Raw genomic sequence first — 24,765 nt, 5'->3', positions numbered from 1 at the left:
CGGCATAGCGTGCGGTGCTGACGTACGCATGCGCACTACGCGCTCGGCTCGGCCGCCCGGCGGGGGCTGAGGCGGCCCCTTGAGCGCGGCAGGAAGCGGCCGGTCCCGATCCGAACAGCGATGTCGAAGCGGCTGAGGAGCAGCGAGGTGTGTGCGGACTGCAGTGCGCAGGGTAAGGCCGGAGGAACCGAGGGGAGAAGGGGGATAAAGGGGAAAGACGAGAGGAGGGGGCGGCAGGGCCCGACCGCATCCCCACCCCCCTGCACTGAGGAGAGGAGGGCAGGTGCCGCTGTGTGGATGGGCGCTGTGCTGACAGGGGGTGTGGGGAATAAAGGTATAAAATGAGGGTCTAAAGTCCCTATTTCTGCTTATTTATAGTGCTGATGTTCCTGTCTTAGAGACTGGTTTTTGTTTTGGGTGAACAAACCCAGCTCCCTCAGCCTGTCCTCATAGGGGAGGTGCTCCAGCCCCTGATCATCTTCATGTCCCTCCTCTGGACCCTTAACAAAATCTCCATGTCTTTTTTGTACTGAGGGCTCCACACCTGGACACAGTACAACAGGGCAGCCAGCACACAGCAGGGTCACAGCTCTGTGTGTTGTTGGGTGCTGCATGACAGCGTCAGATCTGATCCTCATAGAGAAGCCTGCTGGTTTAGCCATGTGTGTAATGAAAGCTTAGTCCTTTCTTCACAAAACAACCCAAAAACCTGAACAAACCCCTTCTTTGATTGAAAGTACAGTTTGTTATGACCTGCAGTGTTTGAGCCAGGTTGGCTTCTGGGGTTTCCCCCAACTTCTCTTTGCTTCTTTAGGGCCACAAGTGGTTGTGCTGTGCACAAGGAGAGTTTGACATGCTCTTTTCTGATGCACTTCCTATGCTGCTGGGGCAGGAGCTCACTTCTCGTACCCGCAGAGCACGCCTATCCTTGCACGCTTCCTGTTTTGAAGCACTCTGCCATGTTCCTGAAAGCAAACTTGAGAGATCTTTTGAGTATTTCTTGTGTTCCGCCATCAGTGTAAGTGTATTTGAGTTGCATTTGTACCTGTATTGCCTTTAGAAACAGACTAAACTCCAGCGCAGACATTTAACTTAAACCTGAAATAAGTCTTCCTATAACCTGACAGCCCTCTGTCATAACCAATATTGTTCCCTTTCCGGTCCCCATCCGTTACTTGAGAGCAAGTAACTGGCAGTGAGCCACGTCTGAACTGAATGGGAGCCCACAAATCTTCATGTACCTCAATTAAAACTCCACTTCTGATTAAACCACTGTGACTTTGAAAGCAGGTTGCAGCGCTGAGCTCCTGCTGCTGTTTGACCAGCCTTGTGTGGGAGCTCAGATTACCAGCCAGGCTTCTGCTTTGCTCTTCAGAGGGGATGCTGAAGCTTCCATTCTGCTGTGGAATGATCAGATAAACAGGAGCTTGCTTTGCTGTAGCTGAACGGGGTTGGTTACGGTGCATATTGAGCGAGCAGCTCATGACTGAAACCAGGAACACAGTGGCTTTCAGAAGATCACGATGTATGAATGAGTGTATGATGATGTCTGTAATAAAAAGGGATGAGGCTCGTTAGTCTTGAAGGATGCCTCCAGCCTTGGCTTGTTGGGTTGGGGTTAACAAAGCTCGTTTTGTTGTTCTGTTTTTCTCTCTTAGAAGTGAAAGTTGTAAAAATAGTGGAATGGTTTAATAACAAGCACTCAAACTCCTCATTACTTTGTTTCTTAAATTAGATTAGGTTTTTTTTTCCTACACCATGCACTTCAGTTCGGCTCTGGGCTATGTGATAGTTATCATCTATGAGTAGATGCTGCCTTCCCTTGTGAGCCGTGGATTTGCCTGCGTTGCCTTCAGCACACACAGCATCAGCTCTGCTCAGAAACCACATCAGTGATCAGATCTCACGTTTCATGGATTCACTATATTTATTGCACAGGTCACAGCAGGATATTTGTGTGATGCACAATTGCTTAGATGTATTCTGACATGATGCAGAAGATCTCTCATCAGATACAGGCTTGTGTTGTATTCATTCAGCCTCAAACCCAGCTCTGGATTTGGAATTAAGTAGGTTTTCCAAAACAGAAGAGATTTTGAACTCCTTTTTCCTCCTGCACTGTGCCAGCTCTGACAATGTCTTGCTGCTCACTTTCCTTCCTGCAGGGTTCTTGGCCCACGGAGCCTCTTCTGTCACTGACAGAAACTAGAGTTGCTTCTGAGAGCAGTAAATCTCAAGTTAAAACACAAAGTCATTTTCTGCTCTGAAATAAGAAGCTGCCTTGCCTTCTGTGGTTGTAATAAATGTCTTCTTTTTTCAGATCCTTGTTGGGCGTCCATAAACAGGGGAATTCTGATTTGCGATGAGTGCTGTAGCGTTCACCGGAGTTTGGGGCGTCATATCTCTCAAGTGAGACATCTCAAGCACACACCATGGCCTCCAACACTGCTGCAGGTAAAGACCAATGACATCTCCTCCTTCACTAAAGCTAGAATTTCTTTGTGGTGTTTCTATATATGTATATATAAATATCTGCTTCAACCTAAATATTCAGTATTGGTTATGGTAGAGATGTTCACGTGGAAGGAGAGAGAATTTTAAGGGGGTTCATATTACATTCCACACAACAGTCTCCTAAACATCAGCTGGGCTTTGACACCCCAGTGGGTTTTAGGCACTGCTATACAGAATATGAGTCAGTGCCATCCTGCTGCTGGGTTCACAGTACTCACAGCTTTCTGATGAGTCAATCTGTGCAGCTAGCAGCTAAGTTCTTCACTCCTGCCTGTATATATTTTGTATTTCAGATGGTTGAAACACTGTATAATAATGGTGCTAACTCCATATGGGAACATTCGTTGCTGGACCCCGCTTCTGTTATGAGTGGAAGGCGCAAAGCTAACCCTCAGGATAAAGTGCAGTAAGTGGAAAATTACAGACCTTTTCTTTGTTGAGGTGTGATTGTTTTATTCAGCAGTGACATAGACAGCAAGGAGTACGTGGGAACCTAAGTATGTTTTGTTTCTGAAAATAGCAGAAGTAAACTAGTTATATGTTCACATATAGCCCTGCTTTAATGGTTTTTCGTTGGTATTTCACATCATCAGATTTTCTTTTTTAACATAATTCTCAAGTACTACTCTTAAATTTATTTCAAAGATGGAAATACAGCTTCAGTTCTGTGACCTATTGATACCTGATGTCTTGCTTGGAGTAGTCATAATTGATGTCTGTTGTTTCAAAAGCACTCACATTTCTTCCCATTTTCTCACTTGGGGTTTCTCTGCAGTCCCAATAAAGCTGAATTCATTAGAGCTAAATATCAGATGTTAGCGTTTGTTCATCGCTTGCCGTGCCGTGAGGATGACAGTGTGACCGCCAAAGATCTCAGCAAGGTGAGTTGTTTGGTGGCTGTTTTGTTATCCTGGCCATGTACAGAAGCTACAGCTCTTGTGTAGCAGCACACTGAAATCTAACTGAATTTAGCTGCTTTTGACTTAACTGTTGCTGCTGTTCAGCACTGTTATGTAAACAAACACAGCTTGGCTTCAGCCTGGAGCAGCTTTTTATGTAATATATAAATATATAGAGATGCTGGAGATGTGGATGGTTCAGAGGCATTCATTCAGGTTAACTTGGAGAAAAAGTAATGTTATATAAACAGTTGCCACAAGAATCGTTGTGTAACTGTTTCTAAAAGCATCGCTGAAACACTGTTACTGCCTTTGTGTTGAATAGAATCCCCTTCTTTTTTCAGCAACTCCATTCCAGTGTGAGGACGGGGAACCTGGAGACCTGTTTGCGATTGCTCTCCTTAGGAGCCCAAGCCAATTTCTTTCATCCTGTATGAACCTGTTTTTCATTGTTTTGATGTGTGATCCGTATTTAGTGTTTGTAGTATTTATGCAGATTTCAGATGATGCATGTTATATTTTTTATGGTAGTTTCAGAGCTGTTGATGAAATAGTGATGTGCTTTTTCTTTCTGACCCGTAGGAGAAAGGAAACACCCCGCTCCACGTTGCTGCTAAAGCAGGACAGACGTTACAAGCAGAGTTATTAGCAGTGTATGGTGCTGATCCTGGCACACAAGATTCCAATGGAAAGACCCCAGTTGACTATGCAAGGTAGAAGACTCTGACATTTGTGATGTTTTTAAGTGTTTATGTTTCAATTTTTGTTCTTGTGTAACTAATATAGGAGTAGCTAACAGGATACTTCTTTATATGTTTGTATGATCCAGACAAGGTGGGCACCATGAACTGGCAGAGCGCCTGGTAGAAATTCAGTATGAGCTCACTGACAGGTTAGCTTTCTATCTCTGTGGCAGGAAACCAGGTGAGTAGAAAAATCTGCACCCCTAGGTCTTTATATGTTAATTATTGGGCAGTTCAATCTTTGGTATACATTGTTTCCGTATTACCACACTTTTAATATCCCTTTTTTATATTAGAAAACTAAAAATTAAGGGTTTATTATATTTAAGAGCAGATGAGTACTCTTGAGTTGCAGGGAAAATACAAGAGTTGTAATGCTGATTAGTCTGCAGGACACATTGCAGAATCACTGAATTAAATAAACCAAACAGTTTATTCTAATTGAAATGCAAAAGCAGAGGAGTGCCCAATTCAATGAGTGCTTCCTTGAAGGTGCACACTTTTAGCTGTTTGGTTCCATAAAGGCACCTGCATTAGAACTGAATCTTATTTAGAAAAAATAATATGCAATGCAGTTGATAAGACTTAATTGGAAGATTTTATAACATGAGCAAATCATGGTAGAAGACTTGCTTGCTCTCTGTAGCTTAAAGTTGAGTGATGACTTGCAAGATAGCCTGTCCTGGGTTTTCGTATCGCTGGGTTTCTCACTGCAATCTCCCACTAACAGCCTATTAAAGTACAGTTTGTTTTCAACTCTAGATCATAAAAATGGACAGCACTTTGTTATACCTCAGATGGCGGATAGGTGAGTTTCTGACTCCATGACATGCCTGAAAGCTATTTGGAAACAGACAGTCCTTAAGAGTTAGATCGAAGACTTTCCTCTTTGAAATAACTTCTAAGCTCGTTGTCATTTTAGCTTTTTAAGATGCGCTTGTATCAAACTTAGACAAAACCAGACAATTATAGCAGCTTATTGTTTGTTGAAATGCAGATGGAATAATTAAACTAAACACATGGATATTTCTGGAAAACAGGTTTTGTAAAGTAACATAAGGATCTATTTATTTCCTGATACTGCATTTTGAAACAAATGCTTGCAAAGAAGCAGAATATCTGACTGTGGTTGTACTTTTGGTCATGCGAGTGCTCTTAAGTTTTGATCGCAGTCAGTTAAATCATCTTCTGTATGAAAGATATCATGTATTAATCATAAGTCATCAACATTTTTCTTTTATTGCCACGCCATTGGAAATAAGACGGCTGTAAGTAAACTGCTGTTCAGTCTATTGCTGTTGTCTCTGGAAAGCTATAAGGCAAATAAAAATTGTAGATGGATACTATGTAATTATTGGTTTTAGAAAAATAAAAGCCTACTGATCATATCTATAACTTCTTAATACAATGTAGTCAGCTGTTAGGTTAAGCACAGTGCAAAGTATTTTGCAGAGCAGGGTAAGCATCGCTTGCCACATTGCATGGAGAGAAGTTGATGTGGGGTACATGTACCTCCTCCTGCATGGCTCACTGGAACAAATCCAGTGTGTTTCCAATGGACTTGAGCTTTGGTCACAGTTAGCATGTTTGTCAGGTTCTTTACAGAAAGCATTTTCCTCACTCCTTGAGCTGTGCAGATGGGTACTTCTCTTCTGAAGGGTTGTTGGGATTCTTTTGATTTAGATCTTGTTTTATTTAGTAAAGTGTAAGAGTATGCTAATCAGTGTATTAGTAATATTGGAAAGGTTGATGTGTTACAAACTGTATAAAATACTAACAGATAAAGGAGTCCCAAATAAAAGGGGTTTTAATAATTGAAACGTGTGGGATTTATTTTTAAAGAAGCCCTTAAATGCTGTGGATGTAATGGTCACTTTTTGTTTTCATAGCAGTCTGGATTTATCAGAACTTGCAAAAGCAGCTAAGAAGAAGCTTCAGTCTGTAAGTAAAACTTCTGTGTGTGCTGTGCAACACCTTTACTGTAATGTGGCAAATGCTGCACTTCAAGCTGGTGTTTCAGCTACTATCAATTCCTAAACAAATACATAAATGTCACAGTTTGTATGTTAAATGCTATTATTTGCTTTTAACTTTTTGGGAAGCTAGAAAAATAGATTGTCCCTATCTGCTGGTTAGTTGTTGTTAACACAAACTGGCTAGTCACAGAATCACAGAATTGTAGGGGTTGGAAGGGACCTCTAGAGATTATCGAGTCCAACCCCCCTGCCAAAGCAGGCTCCCTACACCATGTCACACAGGAAGACGTCCAGGCGGGTCTTAAATATCTCCAGAGAAGGAGACTCCACCACCTCCCTGGGCAGCCTGTTCCAGTGCTCCGTCACCCTCACTGTAAAGAAGTTCTTCCGCACATTTGTGCAGAACTTCCTATGCTGTACTTTCATCCCATTACCCCTAGTCCTATCCCCACACACTACTGAAAAGAGACCAGACTCACCACTATGGCTCCCACACCTCAGGTATTTACAAACCTGGATCAAGTCCCCTCTCAGCCTTCTTTTCTCAAGGCTAAACAGACCCAGTTCCCTAAGTCTCTCCTCATAGGGGAGATGCTCCAGGCCCTTCACCATCTTAGTGGCCCTCCGCTGGACTCTTTCCAAGAGATCCCTGTCTTTTTTGTACTGGGGAGCCCAGAACTGGACACAATATTCCAGATGAGGCCTCACCAGGGCAGAGTAGAGGGGGAGGATCACCTCCTTCGACCTGCTGGACACGCTCTTTTTAATACACCCCAGGATGCCATTGGCTTTTTTGGCTACAAGGGCACACTGCTGGCTCATGGTTAATCTGTCGTCCACCAGGACGCCCAGGTCCCTCTCAGCAGAGCTCCTCTCCAGCAGCTCTTCCCCCAGCCTGTACTGGTGCATGCAATTATTTCTACCCAGGTGCAAGACTATACACTTGCTTTTGTTAAACCTCATCCAGTTTCTTACTGCCCAGCTCTCCAGCCTGTCCAGGTCTCGCTGAATGGCAGTACAGCCTTCAGGTGTGTCAGCCAATCCTCCCAACTTCGTGTCATCACAAACTTGCTGAGGGTGGTCACTATCCCCTCATCAAGGTCGTTGATGAAGATGTTGAACAAGACCGGACCCAGTACAGACCCTGGGGGACGCCGCTAGTTACAGGCCTCCAGCCAGACACCGCACCGCCAACGACAGCCCTCTGCACTCTGCCAGTCAGCCAATTCTCGACCCACTTCACTGTCCACTCATCTGTCCCATACTTCTTCAGCTTTGTTATAAGGATGTCATGGGGGACAGTATCAAAAGCCTTACTGAAATCAAGGTAGACTACATCTACCGCCCTCCCCCTGTCCACCCAGCTAGTGACATCTTCATAAAAGGCCACCAGGTTGATCGAGCACGACCTCCCCTTGGTGAACCCATGCTGGGTACTCCTGATAACCTCCTTATCACCCAGTTGTCTGGAGATGGCATCCAGCACATGCTGTTCCATCACCTTCCCTGGGACAGAGGTGAGGCTGACTGGCCTATAGTTACCCGGGTCCTCCTTCTTGCCCTTTTTGAAGACTGGAGTGACATTGGCCGTCCTCCAGTCTTCAGGCACCTCCCCAGTTCTCCAAGACCTCTGAAAGATTACAGAGAGCAGCTCAGCAACGACCTCCGCCAGCTGTCTCAGCACCCGCGGATGCACCCCATCAGGTCCCATGGATTTATGGACCTTAATGTTTCCTAGGCACTCACGGACCACCTCTTCCCTGACTAAAGGGAAATCTCCCATTCCCTGGACTCTCTCATCAACCTCCAGGGTCCGGGATTCCTGAGGGAGAGCCCTTTCACTAAAGACAGAAGCAAAGAAGGCATTCAGTATTTCCGCCTTCTCAGCATCCCCTATTACCAGAGCGCCCCCCTCACTTAGTATGGGGCCCACATTCTCCCTAGCCTTCCTTTTGCTGTTAACGTATTTTAAAAAGCCTTTTTTATTATTCTTTATCTCCTTAGCTAGATTCAACTCCAGGTGGGCTTTGGCCTTCCTGGTCGCATCTCTGCAGTCCCTGACTACATTCTTGTATTGTTCCCAAGTGGTCAGACCCCTTTTCCACATATCATGTACTTTCTTCTTTCCGCGGAGCTTGCACATGAGCTCCTTACTCATCCACGCAGGTCTCCTTGCACCTTTTCCCGATTTCTTAGTCACAGGGACGCACCGATCCTGAGCTTGGAAGAAGAGCCATTTAAACGCTAACCAGCTCTCACAGGCCCCCTTGCCTTCTAGCACCCTGGCCCACGGGATAGCCCCAAGTAGGTCCCAAAGGAGATCAAAGTTGGCTCTCCTAAAGTCCAGGGTAGCAATCCTACTTTTTGCTTTGCTTCCTCTACTCAGGATCTCGAATTCCACCATCTCATGGTCGCTACATCCCAAGCTGCCCCCAACTTTTACTTCCTTAACAAGTCCTTCCTTATTGGTGAGAATAAGGTCCAGCAACGCCCCACCCCACGTCGGTTCCTCTACCACCTGCATCAGGAAGTTATCTTCAATGCACTGCAAGAATTGTCTGGACTGCACATGCCTGGCCGTGTTGGTCGTCCAGCAAATATCTGGATAATTGAAATCCCCCATAAGCACCAGTGCCTGGGAGTGTGTCGCTACTTCCAGTTGCTTATGGAAGGCCTCATCAACCTCCTCCTCCTGATCAGGAGGCCTGTAGTACACACCCACAACAGTGTCCCCTTTGCCAGCCTGGCCCTTGATTCTCACCCACAAACTCTCAACTTCTACATCACTCTCCCCCAGGTGGAGTTCAATACATTCTAGCTGCTCTCTCACATAAAGAGCAACTCCACCACCCCACCTTGCCAGCCGATCTTTCCTAAAAAGCACAGCCCTCCATGACAACATTCCAGTCATGCAAGCTGTCCCACCACGTCTCCGTGATCGCAATGAGATCATGGCCACGTGACCGCACACAGAACTCCAACTTAGTAACTTAGTGTTACTAAGGTGTGTGTGACCAAATCCTTACACAAGTTAGATTAGGGAAAAAGCTTTTAACTGAAGCAAATTGGATCAAAAGATGAGAACTTGTGTCAGGAGGAAGCACAACTGTGATGATACTGTTTCTATTCAGCAATGTGTATTTTAACATGCTGGTAGTAGTTAATTTAAATGCATAGCTAGCTACAAGTAGATAGATTCCTGCTTTGTATTTTTGCAGGTTGGGGTGGGTTGACCCCAGCCAGCAGCCCAGCACCATCATGTGTCCTAGAATCATAGAATCACAAGGTTGGAAAGGACCTACAAGGTCATATAGTCCAACCATCCTCCCTTTACCATACCTACAGAAAAACCACTAAACCATATCTCCTAGCTCCCTATCCAGACGCTTCTTGAACACTGCCAGGGATGGCAACTCCACTACCTCCCTGGCCAGGCCATTCCAGGTAGGGCCTCCTTACCTTCAGGCAAATCAACACCACCTCCCAGCTTGGTGTTACATGCAAACTTACTGAGCATACACTCAATTCCCTCATCTTTGGCAGGTCCCCTGCCAGCAGGGCTGCTCTGTGACTTACACCTGCTTTGTGTTTAACTTAACTGCTTGCTTCTCAGCCTATGTAGTTTTGGGGCTGGAAGAGTGCCAACGGAGAGCAAAGTTATGCACTTCTATTTTCAGTATTACAGAAATCTTAATAGGTTCGGTTTGATTTTCAGTTGTAATTTCTCTACCCCTAGCTAAGCAACCACTTATTTGAAGAACTTGCCATGGATGTGTATGATGAAGTTGACAGGAGGGAAACAGATGCAGGTGAGCGGAATTTGTATCAAACATGAACTGTTACATCACAAAGATGATACTAGTTGCAAGCATGTGTTAAGAAATTACTGATAGTGATAGTTTCTTCTATTGCCTTGTCTTCATGCTCATTTAAGTGTTTTTTATTTGGTTAGTTTTATTTTATCAAAGTAAAGAGACGTATGGAGGAGGGAAAAAACATCTTTGGTTGAATTGATTTTGTTTTTTGTTCTTTTTGATTGATTTTTGTTCTTGGAATTGTGTTTTTTGTTTCTTTGACAAAATCATTACCAAATTACACAGGCAGTTTAATCCTTTGTTATTATTTCTTTCCCCTTCCTTGAGCAGTTTGGCTTGCTACTCAGAATCATAGTACTCTCGTGACAGAGACCACAGTGGTCCCTTTTCTTCCTGTAAATCCTGAATATTCCTCAACCAGGAATCAGGTACGTGATCTCCTTCGTACTACAAAACTATTGTTGTTTAATAAGCCTGTTATTCTAAGCAATATTGCTCTACTGTACTTTATTATTGTAAAAGAGTTACAACTGCTTGTGAAGAGCATAAAAAATGTTTTGCATCGTCTCTTCCCTTGAGTTCTGCAGATGTTTAAATTGAACAGTCAGCTCACTGTAACTGCTGTAGTCTTTGTTTTGCCTGGAAACTGTGCTGTTCATTTAGTATATGACACCCTTATTAATTTTATAAATATTATTCTCTAATTTAGGGAAGACAGAAGCTGGCTCGGTTTAATGCTCATGAGTTTGCTACGTTAGTTATAGATATTTTAAGTGACGCCAAACGAAGACAACAGGGGAATCCTCTCTCTGGTTCAAAAGGTGAGTTTTGGTTGGCAGCTCTTCCATGCTTCTGCATGCAGGCTTGCACTAATTTAGTTGATGTGATGGGATAGCATCATTCAGAAGTACTGTATCTATGAAGTACTATGAAGAAAGAAACTTATAATGTTTCTATATGACAAAAAAAACCTAAACTAGCACATTGATAGCAAACCGTACTGTCTCTCTGGCTGAAGAGCTTATTTGTTTAGTTGATTAACTATTTTTATGCACTTCCATTTCTCCCTCAAACTTATTAGTATGTTTTAAAATGGATTTTGATTGACAGAAAATGTGGAACTGACACTCAAATCAATCAGCAACCAGCATAGCAGTGAAAGTCAGGATAACGACCAGCCTGATTATGACAGCGTTGCTTCAGATGAAGATACTGATTTGGAAACAAATGCAGCTAAATCAACTAGGCAGAAGGTAGGTTTGAGGTGCTGATACACAAAATGTCATTCATAAAGGTAATCTGAAGTCAAGGTAATTTAACATATATAAATAATCAGATAATTAATGTTTTAATTAATTTTCAACTTCACTTTAGAACTAACAGTCAGTCTATGTATACTTTCTAGCAGAATTAGATGTTGTGATTTAAAGAATTTATACTGTAAATAAAAGGCTGCTTTAGAAAAGTAAATGGTGCCATTGTGCATGTCACAAGATAAGACCCAATTACACAGATGAAATTGGACCTACTAAAGTGCTTTTAATCAATGGTTTCATGGTATTTTACAAACTACTTCTTCCCACTCAAAAATATTTGCAGCATATCAATTCTAACTCAAACATTTAATGCTATGCCTGAAAGTAATGCAGTGAGGTGAAAAGGGGGCAGTCATTGTCCTGTTTTCTTTCAGCTCTCAGAGTTTTCTCTCTCTGTTTCTAGAGCCTGGATTCAGACTTGTCAGATGGACCAGTGACGGCCCAAGAGTATATGCAAGTTAAAAATGCACTGGTGGCTTCTGAAGTGAAGATTCAGCAGCTAATGAAAGTGAACATCAACTTGAGTGATGAGCTGAGGATCATGCAGAAAAAGGTAACAAGCACAATAATGTAACCCTGTCCAATTACATGTTTTCACTTGTCCAGAGTAAAACTGCTGAAACTGAAGATACAATGACCCAATATGAGGATAGTGAGAAAACCTGTAAAATGGACTTGATTTAGAATCAGATAGAAGATAGGAATGTGTATTGGTAGCAGAACTTACACGTGTATTGACCTCCCTATCCTATCTGTCACCCTAGTCTAGAAAGGGCTGTCTGTTTCTTCAGATGGATCTAATGTTGTGTGCTGGTGATGTGCATGGCTATGGGACTTGTTTAAGTTAGTGCTTAGTGGCTCTGCAGTGCACCAATGGTGCCTCTGTGGGACACGGGATAAGGAGAAGCTGTAACAGCTGGATCAGCTCTGAGCTACTGTGAACTGCAGTCCAGTATGGGAATTCTCTGCTGGGTTATGTGTGGCAAGGCACCAATATATCCATACTACTTCAGCAATTATAGTGCAATAGATGCCATTCAAGAAGCTCTCCTCTTTCTTAGTATCATTTTCTGAGCAAGGGCTTAGAAGGTCACACACCAGTTTAAAAAAAACAAGGAACCTACAAATCTTACCTCTATTAAAAAAAAAAAAAAACAACCCCAAAAAGACATTTTCAGTAGGTGCTGTTCCTAAGGTTGCATGTGATTATAGTAAATGCTAGCAATAAATACACCATTTCGTATTTAAAAGGCCATTGTCTGTTTGAAGTACTTGGCATATTGTTAGAGAACTGCTGATGCATACATTTTTTTTCGACTTATTTTTTTCTTTATGATGTGTTAATATAGCAAACTTACTCTGAGTAGCTCCATAAAAGTTCAGGGTTGTTGCAATTTTACTATCCATCAAATACATGCAATAAAAAAGAAGCTTTAAAATTATTTCTTGTTGGCTTGTTAGAAAGCAGTAGCTGATTCTTTATTTTCCATAAGCTAAACTCTCCTCTTGCTTTGCAGAGCAAGCTTTGGTTTTCTTTGCACTGCCTCTGATGTCTGTGCTTTAATTTGGGCCTTTTCAGATGTTGTGGGCCTTATGTCATAGTCCTGTTCAAAGTTCTTGTGTTGACTACTGAAATGGATCAGCTGGCTTGAAAAAAAACTGTTCTTTTGGCAGTTCTTCCCCATGCATCCTCATTGCGTTATGTGATTCACATGGCACTACAGCCAGGCTGGAAGGAACAGATTGTGTGGTTTTTTTTACTACAACAGTCAGCTTTAAGATCCAGTTTGACTCGCAGCCCAGCAAACAAGTGCTGGAAATCAACTCATAAATATTTGCCAGATCTGCAACGTAGACGTTTCTTTGCTTGTAGTAAACACATCAAATAGATTTTTGAAGAATAAATCAAACCCCAGCTCCTAGAAGCTGGATTTTCTAGTAAAGCAGACAAGCGTGTATTGCCTACTCAGTTTGCTTTTGACGCTTGCCATTAAAAAAACAAAGTCCCACTGCTAAACATTTCTTTCAGCTTCAAACGCTACAGAGTGAAAATACCAACCTCAGAAGACAGGCCACAACAAATATATATCAGGTCCAAACTGGTTCTGAATACACAGACCCTACCAACAATTCCTCCTTAAAGCGACGACCGTCTGCACGGGGTAGCAGGCCCATGTCCATGTATGAGACTGGATCAGGTCAGAAACCCTACCTCCCCATGGGAGAGGTCACATACCCAGAAGAAAGCATAACAAGACTGCAACCTTTTCCTCCACACGTAAGTAAAACCGCTCATGCTTCTGCATTCCTCCTTTTGTTCAGCTTTTCTGTCTCTTCCAACTATACTCACATACCAACTATTTGCTTTGGAGGGAGTTTGAACTGTAAGAGTTGTTACTGTTTGCTGTATTAACATGTCTGCAGGAGCTTGATGTTTTGAAAAGTAAAAGCTGTAACAGCTCTGGAACATTTAAGCTGAAGCTTTTGGCTTCTGCTCAGCTGTTTCTTTTAACCACATTATATTTTCCAAATATCAACATTTGACTGAAAACCAGGAGGGAGGGAAAAAGTAGCATTCTAAGAAGGTAGGTACAACCTATAGATTTATTTCTAGAGATATACAGATGCATGACCATTTGTAGAACCCTAGAATGGTGTTTAAAATAGAATAAGAAAACCTGATGCTGACTGTATAGTTGGAATAATACAAGTATAGCTGTAAATAGATAGCAAGAGGATATCTAAGGAAAAGACTCACCAACTCTGAGGTCTTCAGTCAAGATGGATGCTCACCAGTGTTGAGGCTTGCCACCAGAACTCCACACAGGAGCAACCCCAAGAAAGAGATGCTACCTTAGAGGTGGTCAGCCCTTAAATAGGATCTAGGAGAGGTGGAATCAAGCTCCAGCCCCTCTGGGAGCACAGCTGAATTACCTTCACCTGTGCTCCTGCAGCTGACTCATCACTTCCCTCAGATGGTTAATCAGAGGTTCAGGCTGTGACCAACAGTTTCCCTTACACCAACTTTTTCACTAGGCAAGCAATTTCCTATTCTGAGTTTGGATTGGACTAGTGTTTTCCCAAACGATGGTAGAGAGAGAGCTCTGTTTTGGCCACAAGGATTCTGCACTGATGTGGGAGGAGGGCAAACATTCTGTGAGTGTTCTAAGCACCCCAGGGAGTCGGTGCAGAAGTTTGTATGCTCAGCCAAGTTCCCAAAATCATTCTTGCTTGATGTCACCTTGCACGGTTTTAAGAATGCTCCTTTATTTCAGTTAAGAATTATTTGTGTTTTGTTTTTGGTGTTGGTTTGCCCGAGTGTTTTTCTCTTTCCCATTTTTAGATCGGGAGGAGCGCGTTTGTGACCTCCTCTTCATCTCTACCTTCCTTCCCCTCCACGCTTTCCTGGTCAAGGGATGAAAGCACACGAAGGGTTAAGTACCTTCCCAATTGGTCTTTTACCTGGAGGAGCTGGCAATCTCCAAGAAGGCTTATGCCTCTGTCCTCTGCCCTTTTATGCTCACTAGCCTCCATGCTTGCACGAAGCAGCATTTCATCACTTTCCGTATCTTGGCACCGTGCTGTGGATACTTTCCTCTCTAACTCCACGACAGCTAAAATCTTCAGCATTTAACCCTGTGCACAGTCACTCCAAATCACTTGTTGAGCTCCGTAACAATGAAAACAGCCGGGAGACAAGTTGGCTGCTGTTTGCAAAGAGATTTAGCAAGCACTCATTGATATTTCATAAGCCAATGTGTAACTCTTCCTCTTGACTAAAATGCACTGCATGAGGCACGTGCATGTCCTAATTTCTGAGCCTGCTTTCCTTTGGGGGCTGTCATTGTGCACCAATCCACATCGATATTCATTGACTGTTTATCTTACAGGTGTTCATTACTTTGTTTGAAGTGAGTTCTTTAAGCAGCCAAACACAATGGCCAACAATTCTTTCAGTGTTGGCTGGCCTGCTTTCTGCTGACCTTAACAGATGGATGTCTGAATGGGTGTGGGAATTGCTGTTAGCAGGACTGTTTTCAGGTCAAGCTGAAAGACACTGAGTGTATATAAAGGAAGCTTACATGGTATTCCATCAGGCTCTACAAAACCATATTTAACACTTGACTTCAGGGGAAAGAATACAACCTTAAACACATTCTACAAGCTCTTGTTCCAAAGTCTCTGTCTTTACTGCAGCTTCTTGTGTCAACTGTTGGCTGTTCTGAGAAGCCTCAGGCAGCTTCTTAATCTTTTAAAAACATTTTTTCTCTTTCTTGTAGCGGAACATTTAAATCTGGTCTCACTCAGCTCCATCTACTAGAAGAAACCCTAGATGCCAGCTCGCGTGAGGACACATTTAGCATAACTGAACAGTTTGATAGTCTAGTCTGTGCAGGCTTCTTTTGACTGTGTTTTTTAGATTGGGAACCTTGTAACAACTGTAAAAGCAAGTTCAGTTTGCAGCTCTAGAAGAACATCCATTTTTGGCTGTGCAAGGGCCCCCTTGGATGTTTTTAGATGTTTATGGCTTGTTTCATCGAAACTTGCAAGTAGATTATATCCATTCTGTCATATTAGATGTTCACGGTTTAAGCTTAGATGTTCAGGAGTAAACCTGAGAGGGAAGAGTTTGTCTTCCTTATAAGACTGAACTGTTTTTGAAAGGATCTTTTGAGAAAAGTTCTCCCTCTGGTTTTTATTGATTTATTTTACTTTTTCCCTCTGGTTACCATCATGAAAACAGCACCATCTCATTCCATTCCTTAGAAAATCATTGCAGAGTCTCTGCTCAAATTATTGACACAATGCAGAGTGTTGCTAAAAGCAGCCATGGGTTTTGAGGGCTGAATGGTCAAACTCTGTCCTATTTCCACCAGGATAAAGAACCCGCTTTCCAAATTCTTCCATCCTTTGTATTATTATTTTGGCTCTAATGTACTCCATATCAATTGAGCAAATAACATTTACAGTGCTAGGTATTAAAACCACAGACTGTGCATGCAAAGTCCTTATCCTCAAAAGATGTCTGTCACTCTTTGGAGTTTAGTAGCTGTCCTCACAGGTGAGCATTCAAAGAATCCTTGTTCTTTTTTCCTTCTGTGCAAAGTAGCTGCAAAGTGGATGGAAAGCACTCGTACTTTGGGTGTTTGAATTTGGTGGTGTTAGCGGTAGGTAAGTGCTTAATGAATGGAATACCTTTCAACCAATGAAAAAATGTTTCCTTGTTACATTTTCAGTCCACCCTCAAGACGAAAGCATTGATTGCTACCTGTATGGATCTGGGATGCTGATTGAAGATATCTCTTACAGTTTAACACTAGAGATTCCCTTCATCTTGACTTAAGAGTTTCTGTAGAGCTTTAGCTTTGGTTCTTCAGCAGGAATGGCAGAGGGCCCTCTTGGGTGAGCAGTGCCTGTGAACAAGGTGGGAGCTGATGCTGAGCCTGAGCTGTGTGTAAAGTGACACTGTAATGTGTCTGGGTCTAAGTGGGTGAGCTGTAGCAGGCACTTCTCATAAGCACTGCAGTTTTTAAGTCTAGGAAAGGCAGATGTGTAATGGTCTCAGAGTCTGCCCAAAGATGGGAGTGTGCATCACAGGGCTTCAGATTGCAGGTCTGTGTGAATTGCAGAGATCGGCCTGGTGGTAGGTGTTCCAGGAGCTTGTAATGCCAGAAAATAAACTGTTCTAGGAGGCTAAACCTCCTCCTGAATAGGAGGTGGAAAATATTGGTCCTTTGTTCTGTGGTTGTGCTTAGCTTTGGTTGGTCTGGCCTCCTACCCCTTGATCTGGGGGCTGCTAGGTGTGCTGGGTTCTGGAGTAGCAGCAGGCATAGGGGCTGTTGTGCTAAAGGGCAAACCACATACATGGGATGCAGTGTTTGCACTCTTCTTGGGGCCCTTCTTTCTTGCACAGTGCTGAAACAAATCTGCCTTCCTTGCAGGCCTCGAAGCTGGAAAAGCAGAGCAGTATGCCTGAGAGCGATTATGATAACACCACTGCCTCACTGGAACTGGAGGAGACGGGGTAGGTGCAATGACACAGAGCTAATGCTGTAACACCGTGATGCTGGAGGACAGTGAGGTCAGTGGTGATGAAGCTCTGTGCTTCAGGGCCAGTCTTAGCTTTGTTCCTTTGCAGGTCAGGCAGGAAGGGAAGGCAGAGGAGTGTTGTTTGGCAGGGAGAGGGGTCCATCCCTGAGGACACAGACACAGCCCCCAGCTCCAGTTTGCCCAGTACAGAAGATGTGATTCGGAAGACTGAGCAGATCACTAAGAATATTCAGGAACTGCTGCGTGCAGCACAGGAGAACAAGCATGACAGGTAAGGCACGTGTGCTGGAAAAGCTCTGGAGGTTATGAGAAAATAAGTAAAATGCAAGTGTTCTCAGAAGTACAGCTACTAACTGCCTGTGTTCATACTGGATTTCACACACATGAAGCGCGTAGGTCTGTGGTGTTCCGTGGTGTACTGGAGGTTGTAAAAGTAACAGTAAGTCTTAGGAAAAATACATAGGCAGAGAGCATTTGGCTTTCCTATTTGCACGTCAAGTAGTGAGCAGCTTCAGTGTGTCAGCACAGCTTCAGCTCCCCTGGGGGACTTCTGGTCCATTTGAACAATTAATTTCCAGAATAACCATGAGCAAGTAAAAGCCATGGTCACAGTCTGCTCATCAGGTAGTGCTCCTGCACAGCTCATCTGGAGGACAAGGACTGTACATAATAGTGAGGTCTTCCAAGTGCAGACGTGTTTTAGATCTGGAGCAGTGTTGGTCTCTGGATAAACCTAACCTGGCAGCTGACAGGTCTCACTGTGAGCTGTGCATCCTGCTTCCAGCCCTGAGTTCTGCGCCCCATCTCAGCCCATCAGAAGCTGCTGGTGATTTTTGTTAAGCTCTCGCTTCCTTCCTTGCTGAGAGAAGTGCACAACAATGGGGCCACTCTTGTTCTGTGTTTTTTCCTTCTGGTACTTTTCTATTTTTAGAAAGGACAGTGCACGACCTTTCCTTCTCGCACTGAATGGCAAGTTCTAATGTGTTAGTGCTGAGCTCATTGCCCCTGCCCGTAACCTTTTCCACAGTGGTTCTTTGTTGTTTGATTCTCACAGATAATAAGGAGCAATAGTAAGTTTTAAATGAGTTTGGATTTTACATATGTCAAGGCTTACAGTCTTTAAATAGTAATTAAAAAATCCTTGGACAAAACAGTGCAGTGTACTTTTAGCTGTTAAATTGAATAGATATTTAGATACTTGTGTTCTTTTTTTGTGCTCTGTGTACCATGCCTGGGATATGCCAGTATTTACATGACTATAATCTTCCCTGGCTCTGTCTCAGGGGGCTGAGAATTGCTCAGGATGGAGGAGAATGGTTCCTTCATTCCATCCCTGCAACAGGGGAGCACTTCTTTGATAAAATGAGATAGTTGGGGATATAACGGCTTCCAAATTCCTGCTGGGAATGCTGTGGATAAAAGAATGGCATGCTGCATAGCTGGTCAGACAGGAATAAAATGATGCAAGAATACAATCTATTAATGAAACACCTTCTTCCCTTTTTTTTGTTTCCTCACTTTCTTCCATTCCTTTTCCTGTGCTCCTCTGCCCAGTAGACCATTCAGGCGTGTGAGCACGCTCAAGCTCAGACACAGCCTTGGCTGCTGCAGCACGTTGGTTCCCTGGGCTGAGAGAGCTCCCCTGCAGCCCCTGAGCAGCCCGCAGCCCTCTCCTGCCTCCTGGTACTCTGGCCTCTGTCCCTGTCTCCCAGGCACAGTGTCCTTTCTCTTTCTCTCTGTTGTTACCTTCCTCCCTCACACACTGTTTGCACAGGGGTCGTTAAAGGCTATGCAAGAAATGCTTTGGAAGACAAAGAAAATTCAGGTATCAAGTGCAGGGAATTACAAGCCCAGGAGATCAGTGGTTCAGTTGAACTCCTGGTACTGATTGAATGCAAAACAGAACTGCAGAGTGGAGCTGAACTGTCCTAGTTTAAGAGGTTCTTCTGTCTCTGTTGTACCTGTTGCACATGGAGATGGATGATGATAACTGACAGCACAATAGATGCTTGCTGCTTCTCTGCACTGTTGCAAAAGTAGCAGAGTTGTCACAATTCCCTGCATGCAACGTTTCCACTTTCTCAGCTTTAGGTCTTCAACTGTTCACACAGCTGACATGTTGAACAAGAACCTGACCGAGTATTTAATTAATGCTTAAGATAAAAATGAAACTGAAGTGAAATGTCCCATAAAACATAATTTCCTGAGTTTTAAACCCAGGTTTTATTGCCAGCAATAAGCATCAGAAATGGAGGAGGAGTTTTGCCACCAGTTATTGGTGATGATGGATTCTCTGTTCTAAGCTGCCACAAAATCCCCCTGATGTCTTCCTGGGATGTGTGTGAACACATCCAACACGTCAGGTTATTTCACGAGCTTATTGTGAGCAATAAAGCCATCCCTCTGAGACATACCATAAACTTCACAGCAACCTGGAGGAGCTGTTGTGAAATATGCATCATTAATCTTCACTTGGGTACTGTTAGGGTTTTATCCGCCTTGGTGGAGAGTTTTATCAGCAAAACTGGCTTTTTTTATGAGGTGAAGTGCAGTGTGACTTGCAGGGAGCTAATTAATTTCTGAGTCACTTGCAGAATGGAAATTACAGTGGACTTGGAAGATTTCCTCCACTTTTAGGTTCTTTGGAAGAACTTGGGTGATTTGAGACATATAGAAATACACTTCTTCTTTTTTTTAATGTATTTTTTCAAGCAGCTTTTCCTGCATTGCCAAAATGACCCCACTGTGTTGTTTCCTTCTCGGTGCAACTGACCCATTTGTACACATTTGGTGTTGCAAGATGGCTACATAATGTGACTACATAACATGTTGCTGTGATGTTGCTGAGGTTCTTTTCCTTAAGACTGAACTGTCTTAATTAACTAATGCTGAAATGGAGTTTTTGAAGGATCACAACCTTGAAGTGAGACTATTGCCTTGTTTTGAGCAGACTAATTTTCACCTTTTGCTTGTCAGCACTGCACTAAGTAAAAAGCAGGTGGTTTTTCTCCCCAAAGTAACAGCAGATTTTGTTTAATTATTGTCAAACTGGAACCCCTTATTGCATGTCTGACTTGATGATCTGGTTTGCTTGGGCACACTCTCCCACACATAGCAACCATGTCTGTTGTACGTACACCAAACAGAACCAGCTGAGCGACTTTCTGCCCAATTTAGAGGCAAGCTCTGGGGCAGGGAGGAAATGCAAGTCATGAATTAATTGTGTTGTTAATATTCATAGACATGTGCTTTGTAATTGCATACAAATTGGGATTTTTTTCTGACAGTGCTTGGCGTAACAGATCTGGACAGCTGTTCCTTCAAACACTGAGTAAAGAATGAAGACTGAAGAAAGAATTTTGTGTTCTTTCAGTTCTTGTTCCCTCTCAAGTCACATAGTTACATACAAACCTGTGTTGCCTTGTGCTAGCAGTGCTTAGTAAGGAGGCACTGAGAATCAACCAGCTGTGTGCTGGATCTACTGCAGTTGCCTAAAGCACAATCTACAGAGATGTTCTTGGGACATGTATGGGGTTTTGTTACCCAGCTGTTCCTAGAATAACAGCCACTGAGCAGTGAAACTGAGGAGGAAAGGCGGCGCAGACACAATGAATAATACATTGCATCTTTTTGCAGCTATATACCGTGCTCTGAGAGAATACACGTGGCAGTGACAGAAATGGCAGCCTTGTTCCCAAAAGTAAGTGTGTTTTTGGCTTCATTCTTTGTTGGATTTCCTTGCTGTGAATGAAAAGCAGAAGGAACAGGACGTGACTGGGTTGTCTTTTGAATCTCCTATGTGTAGTTATTCACATGCTAATCAGGAAAGGTTAATTTGTGTATCCAGGCCTCTAATTTTACTTTTGGGCTTCCAGCTTGAAATCAAGCGCATGTAGTTCATGAAAACCTGGAAGCTACTTGCCTTTTGCTTAAGGATTCATGGGGCTTTACTGGAACTTAGCTGGACCCCCTGGTTTAATTTTGAATGCCATTGCTTGTGTTTCTTAATGTGGGTATGTGTAGATCTTCCTTCAAAGTAAATTTCAGGGAGTGGAATCTCCATCAAGTTACTGAGTAAAACTGCCAGGAGAATCTCAGGCTGTTGTGCTTATTCTGATCTGTCTTGTATGTGCTCTGCCCTGATATCAGCCAGCAAATGGGCATTAGAAACTTTATGTGAGTAACTTCTCAAACAAGAGCAGGACTCAGCATTCCCTGCATGTACCTGAGATTAAAGAGGTGAGATTCTGGGAACTTATTTCATCCAATCCTACTCCACATCTCTGCAGCAATGGCTTCTATCACAGAACAGAGGGAAATGTGTTGTAGAAAGCAGAGCCTGAGTAGCAAAGGGCCCACCTTAAAGAGCACTTGTAAAGCACTACTGGGTATTTAAAAGCCATCCTAAAACACTTCTATTTTTCTGTCTGGTTCCACTTCTGCTTTCCCAGAAACCCAAATCTGAACTGGTAAGGACTTCTTTGCGCCTGCTGACATCTAGTGCCTACAGACTCCAATCCGAGTGCAAAAAAACCCTCCCTGTGGAGACGTGTCCCACGACAGACATCCAGCTGGTCACACAGCAGGTCATCCAGTGCGCCTATGACATCGCCAAGGCTGCTAAGCAGCTGGTTACCATCACAACCAAAGAGAACAACAACTGAGTCACACACTTTGGCTTTTTTCCTTTTTTTGAAAGGTTGAATTTCAAATATAGGTGTGGAACTATTCAGATTTTTATGAGGAAAAAACTAAAGGGGCAAGAAACCTCTTGATTTTTCTTTTTTTTTAAACTCAGTATTATTTTTTTGCATGTTTTCTAACAATTTTAATGATTAATTTAACCCACTGCCTTATTTTGTGCCTGTGTTGCCAGTTTAGTTACAGATAGTAGCATGTTGCAAATAGCTGTTGAGCCAATATCATGTACCAGCGTTGTATCAAGCTCTCGCTAGGTGTTTCCTTGGGGCCACTTGCTGCTTTCAGATATTGCTTGCCAAATCCCCACCGAAGTCAACTGCACATATCAGAGGGCAGAATCTCACCCCTGCTCTGTCCATCCTGGAGCCTCGTGTGCAGTGGAGAAACCTGCAGTGAAGTGGGCTCTGAAGGCTCCAGGACAACTGCTCACCAGCAGTAGGATGCTTGTAGTCCTGGTGATGGAGTACAAGCCAAATGTGACTTGTTCCCATATCAACTGTTGTGCAATAATAGTACATCCTTAGTCTGCTGAAACAATAGTAGCTGTGGGCATCCAAGCTTGTTACATGTAACTATACAAGGTCTTTGTCACTTTATCTGTTTTGGAAGGAATTTGAATTTTAATAGTTATTTCCTTTAGTTGTCACTATGCCGTTAATATATATGTTTGATGTTACTTTAGGGCATTAGTGGTTAAAATATTATCCTTCGTTTCTGGCTCAGTAACTCATTTTTAAGTTTCCTATGGAATTTTTCTGTCATCTTCAAGGCAATGTCACGTTTGCAGCAGCACTGATGCAATTTCACTGAAGATTTATGATTTTAAAGGAAAGGAAAAAAGGAAGTTATAGTGCCAGTTAAAAGAAGCTGTATCTGCCAGCACATGTAACCTCTGTACCTCACCGTATCCAAACGTGAAAAGATTTCTCATATCCAGTAAGTTTTTTGCAAGGCATTTGACATTTTTCAGGCTGTATCCTGCATAACCCATGCTAGGCTGCCTTTAGAGAGGTAAACAGGTGGTAAACATCCACATGCATTTCAGCTTTATCCATTCATAACACGCGTTTCTGGAAGTTTCACAAACTAAGACCATAATTACTAAAAAAAGGAGCTCTTTGGGAGTCTAAACTACATGGAAAAAGGGCTAATTTTTGCCTCCTTGCATCCTCTTTAGAAGCATGCTGTGATGCTGAAGGAGCCCGCTGTAGCAGCTCAGGCAGTGTTTAATGTAGGAGCCAAGCTGCAGAGCTGTAGCAGCTGTCACATGTCAGCAGCTGATGAGAACATTCAGACAGCTTTCACAGAAACATTGGAGTCAGGAATGGGTGTCTGCTGTTTGACAAACAGAGCTGCAGCACACAGCCTGCCAGCAAGGCTTCCTGCTGGAAAAACTGCCGAGTGGAGGGTAAGAAATAAACTCGAGCTGTTCCTTCCTTTTCAGGTCACACCGTGTTTGGATGCATGTATAAACATCGAGTGGCCCAATACTGTGGGATTCTTGCACGTTGTACTTGCTCCATTTTTTAAGTAGCCCAAGTTTGCAGGAGGGAGGGAAGTGAGGGCTCATGACAATCCAGTAAATTAATCTCCTTCAGGGTGACTCTTTATTTCTCCTTCCTACACTTGTGATGCTGGAGCTGTCTCTAAGCTCACAGGAATGCAGACAGGCTGGGATTAGAACCGTAAGAGACATTTACTTCTAAATTATGCTACTGGCACTTAAATACACAGATAATCTCCTGGGAGCTTATTCTGAACTTGATACCACTGAAAGGTAGCAGATAGATAGATAGCATTTTTAAATCTCTCAGGCTAAGGTTACATGCTTTCCTTTCACACATCTTACCTGATTTCCAAAGCTGGGTAACCCTGAGTTTCCTTGTAGGTCTCAGTTTACACCTGTATCAAATTGAAGGGACACTGCAGCAGCTGTAAGCCCTTGCTCCAGCCAGGCTAGCTCCAGGTTTTCCTAAAACATCCTCTCAGCTTCCAAGGCCTAGCTTTAAAAGCGTGGCCACCTGTAATGAAATGATTTTGCCTTCTGGCATTTAAGCAGTACTTCTGGTAATTTCCACCATCTCTGAACAAATGGTTATTCCAGGTTGGTTGTCATCATATCACATCATTGCTCCAGATATGGGATGTGCAGATTGCAGACGCTGTCCATAGAACAGAGGCAGTCTGAGCAAAGGCTTACGTGCTATGTCAGATCTTTTCACAGAGTGCTATGACTGTGGAACTGAAGAGCAGCAGCTCAGCCCCCAAATCGTACAGCACTGCAGGTCAGAAGACTGATAAAATCATTGGTTTTGTTGTGTTGTTTTATAAGTAGATGTCCTTCCCCTAGTCCCCATTGTAAACAAACTTGCTCTTTCTTTACAGTATGCTGCATAGGAAAGTAAAAACTCTTTTGCCTTTTCCAAAACTTGTATTTTTCAGTGTCATGCCATCTGACTTAATCTTTTGTTTACTGTATTATTATAAAATGCTAAAACTCTTCTGGTGTGTGAAATACTTGGGGTTATTTCCTGCTGTAAGAGGAAAAAAAAGCTGAGAAAAGATGGATCTGAACATTCCAAACCAGCTGAAGTGCTGGGCCTGGTTTTAAGCTGCAATTGCTGAGAATCAAGTGTAATCATCAGCTGAAACTCCTCTCACCTTCTGCATTGCAGCAATATGAAACTAAAAAGAAACTAATGAGAATTCAGCTTGTAATTATTATGTTGTGAAATAAGTGAGGGGGAAAA

General features: G+C 43.0%; 1 protein-coding gene across 11 annotated transcripts; it reads left to right on the top strand.

Moving 5' to 3' along the window:
• Nucleotides 1–34: 34 nt before the first annotated feature.
• On the top strand, nucleotides 35–24,517 carry GIT2 (GIT ArfGAP 2). 11 transcript variants are annotated; one of them, XM_085555968.1, is made up of 21 exons: nucleotides 35–172; nucleotides 2,321–2,454; nucleotides 2,808–2,920; nucleotides 3,290–3,395; nucleotides 3,758–3,844; nucleotides 3,996–4,126; nucleotides 4,243–4,337; nucleotides 4,919–4,964; nucleotides 6,046–6,097; nucleotides 9,869–9,941; nucleotides 10,278–10,375; nucleotides 10,657–10,768; nucleotides 11,058–11,200; nucleotides 11,667–11,816; nucleotides 13,293–13,541; nucleotides 14,607–14,696; nucleotides 17,206–17,288; nucleotides 17,403–17,585; nucleotides 18,869–18,997; nucleotides 20,951–21,014; nucleotides 21,766–24,443. In XM_085555968.1, exons 1-21 carry the CDS (start codon nucleotides 121–123, stop codon nucleotides 21,976–21,978), a joined length of 2,403 nt encoding a protein of 800 aa, XP_085412094.1. In that variant the 5' UTR covers nucleotides 35–120; the 3' UTR covers nucleotides 21,979–24,443. The 11 variants fall into 11 exon arrangements, with proteins under 11 accessions (XP_085412094.1, XP_085412089.1, XP_015733565.2 ...); XM_085555963.1 differs by lacking the exon at nucleotides 18,869–18,997 and having other exon boundaries at nucleotides 35–147; nucleotides 21,766–24,517; XM_015878079.3 differs by lacking the exon at nucleotides 18,869–18,997 and having other exon boundaries at nucleotides 6,049–6,097; nucleotides 21,766–24,517.
• The last annotated feature ends 248 nt before the right edge of the window (nucleotides 24,518–24,765 follow it).

The sequence above is a fragment of the Coturnix japonica genome, chromosome 9 (assembly GCF_054131305.1).
Source record: "Coturnix japonica strain WE chromosome 9, WE-NBRP24, whole genome shotgun sequence".
In the NCBI taxonomy this organism is placed as follows: domain Eukaryota; kingdom Metazoa; phylum Chordata; class Aves; order Galliformes; family Phasianidae; genus Coturnix; species Coturnix japonica.
This window is presented reverse-complemented; position numbering and strand designations above follow the sequence as displayed.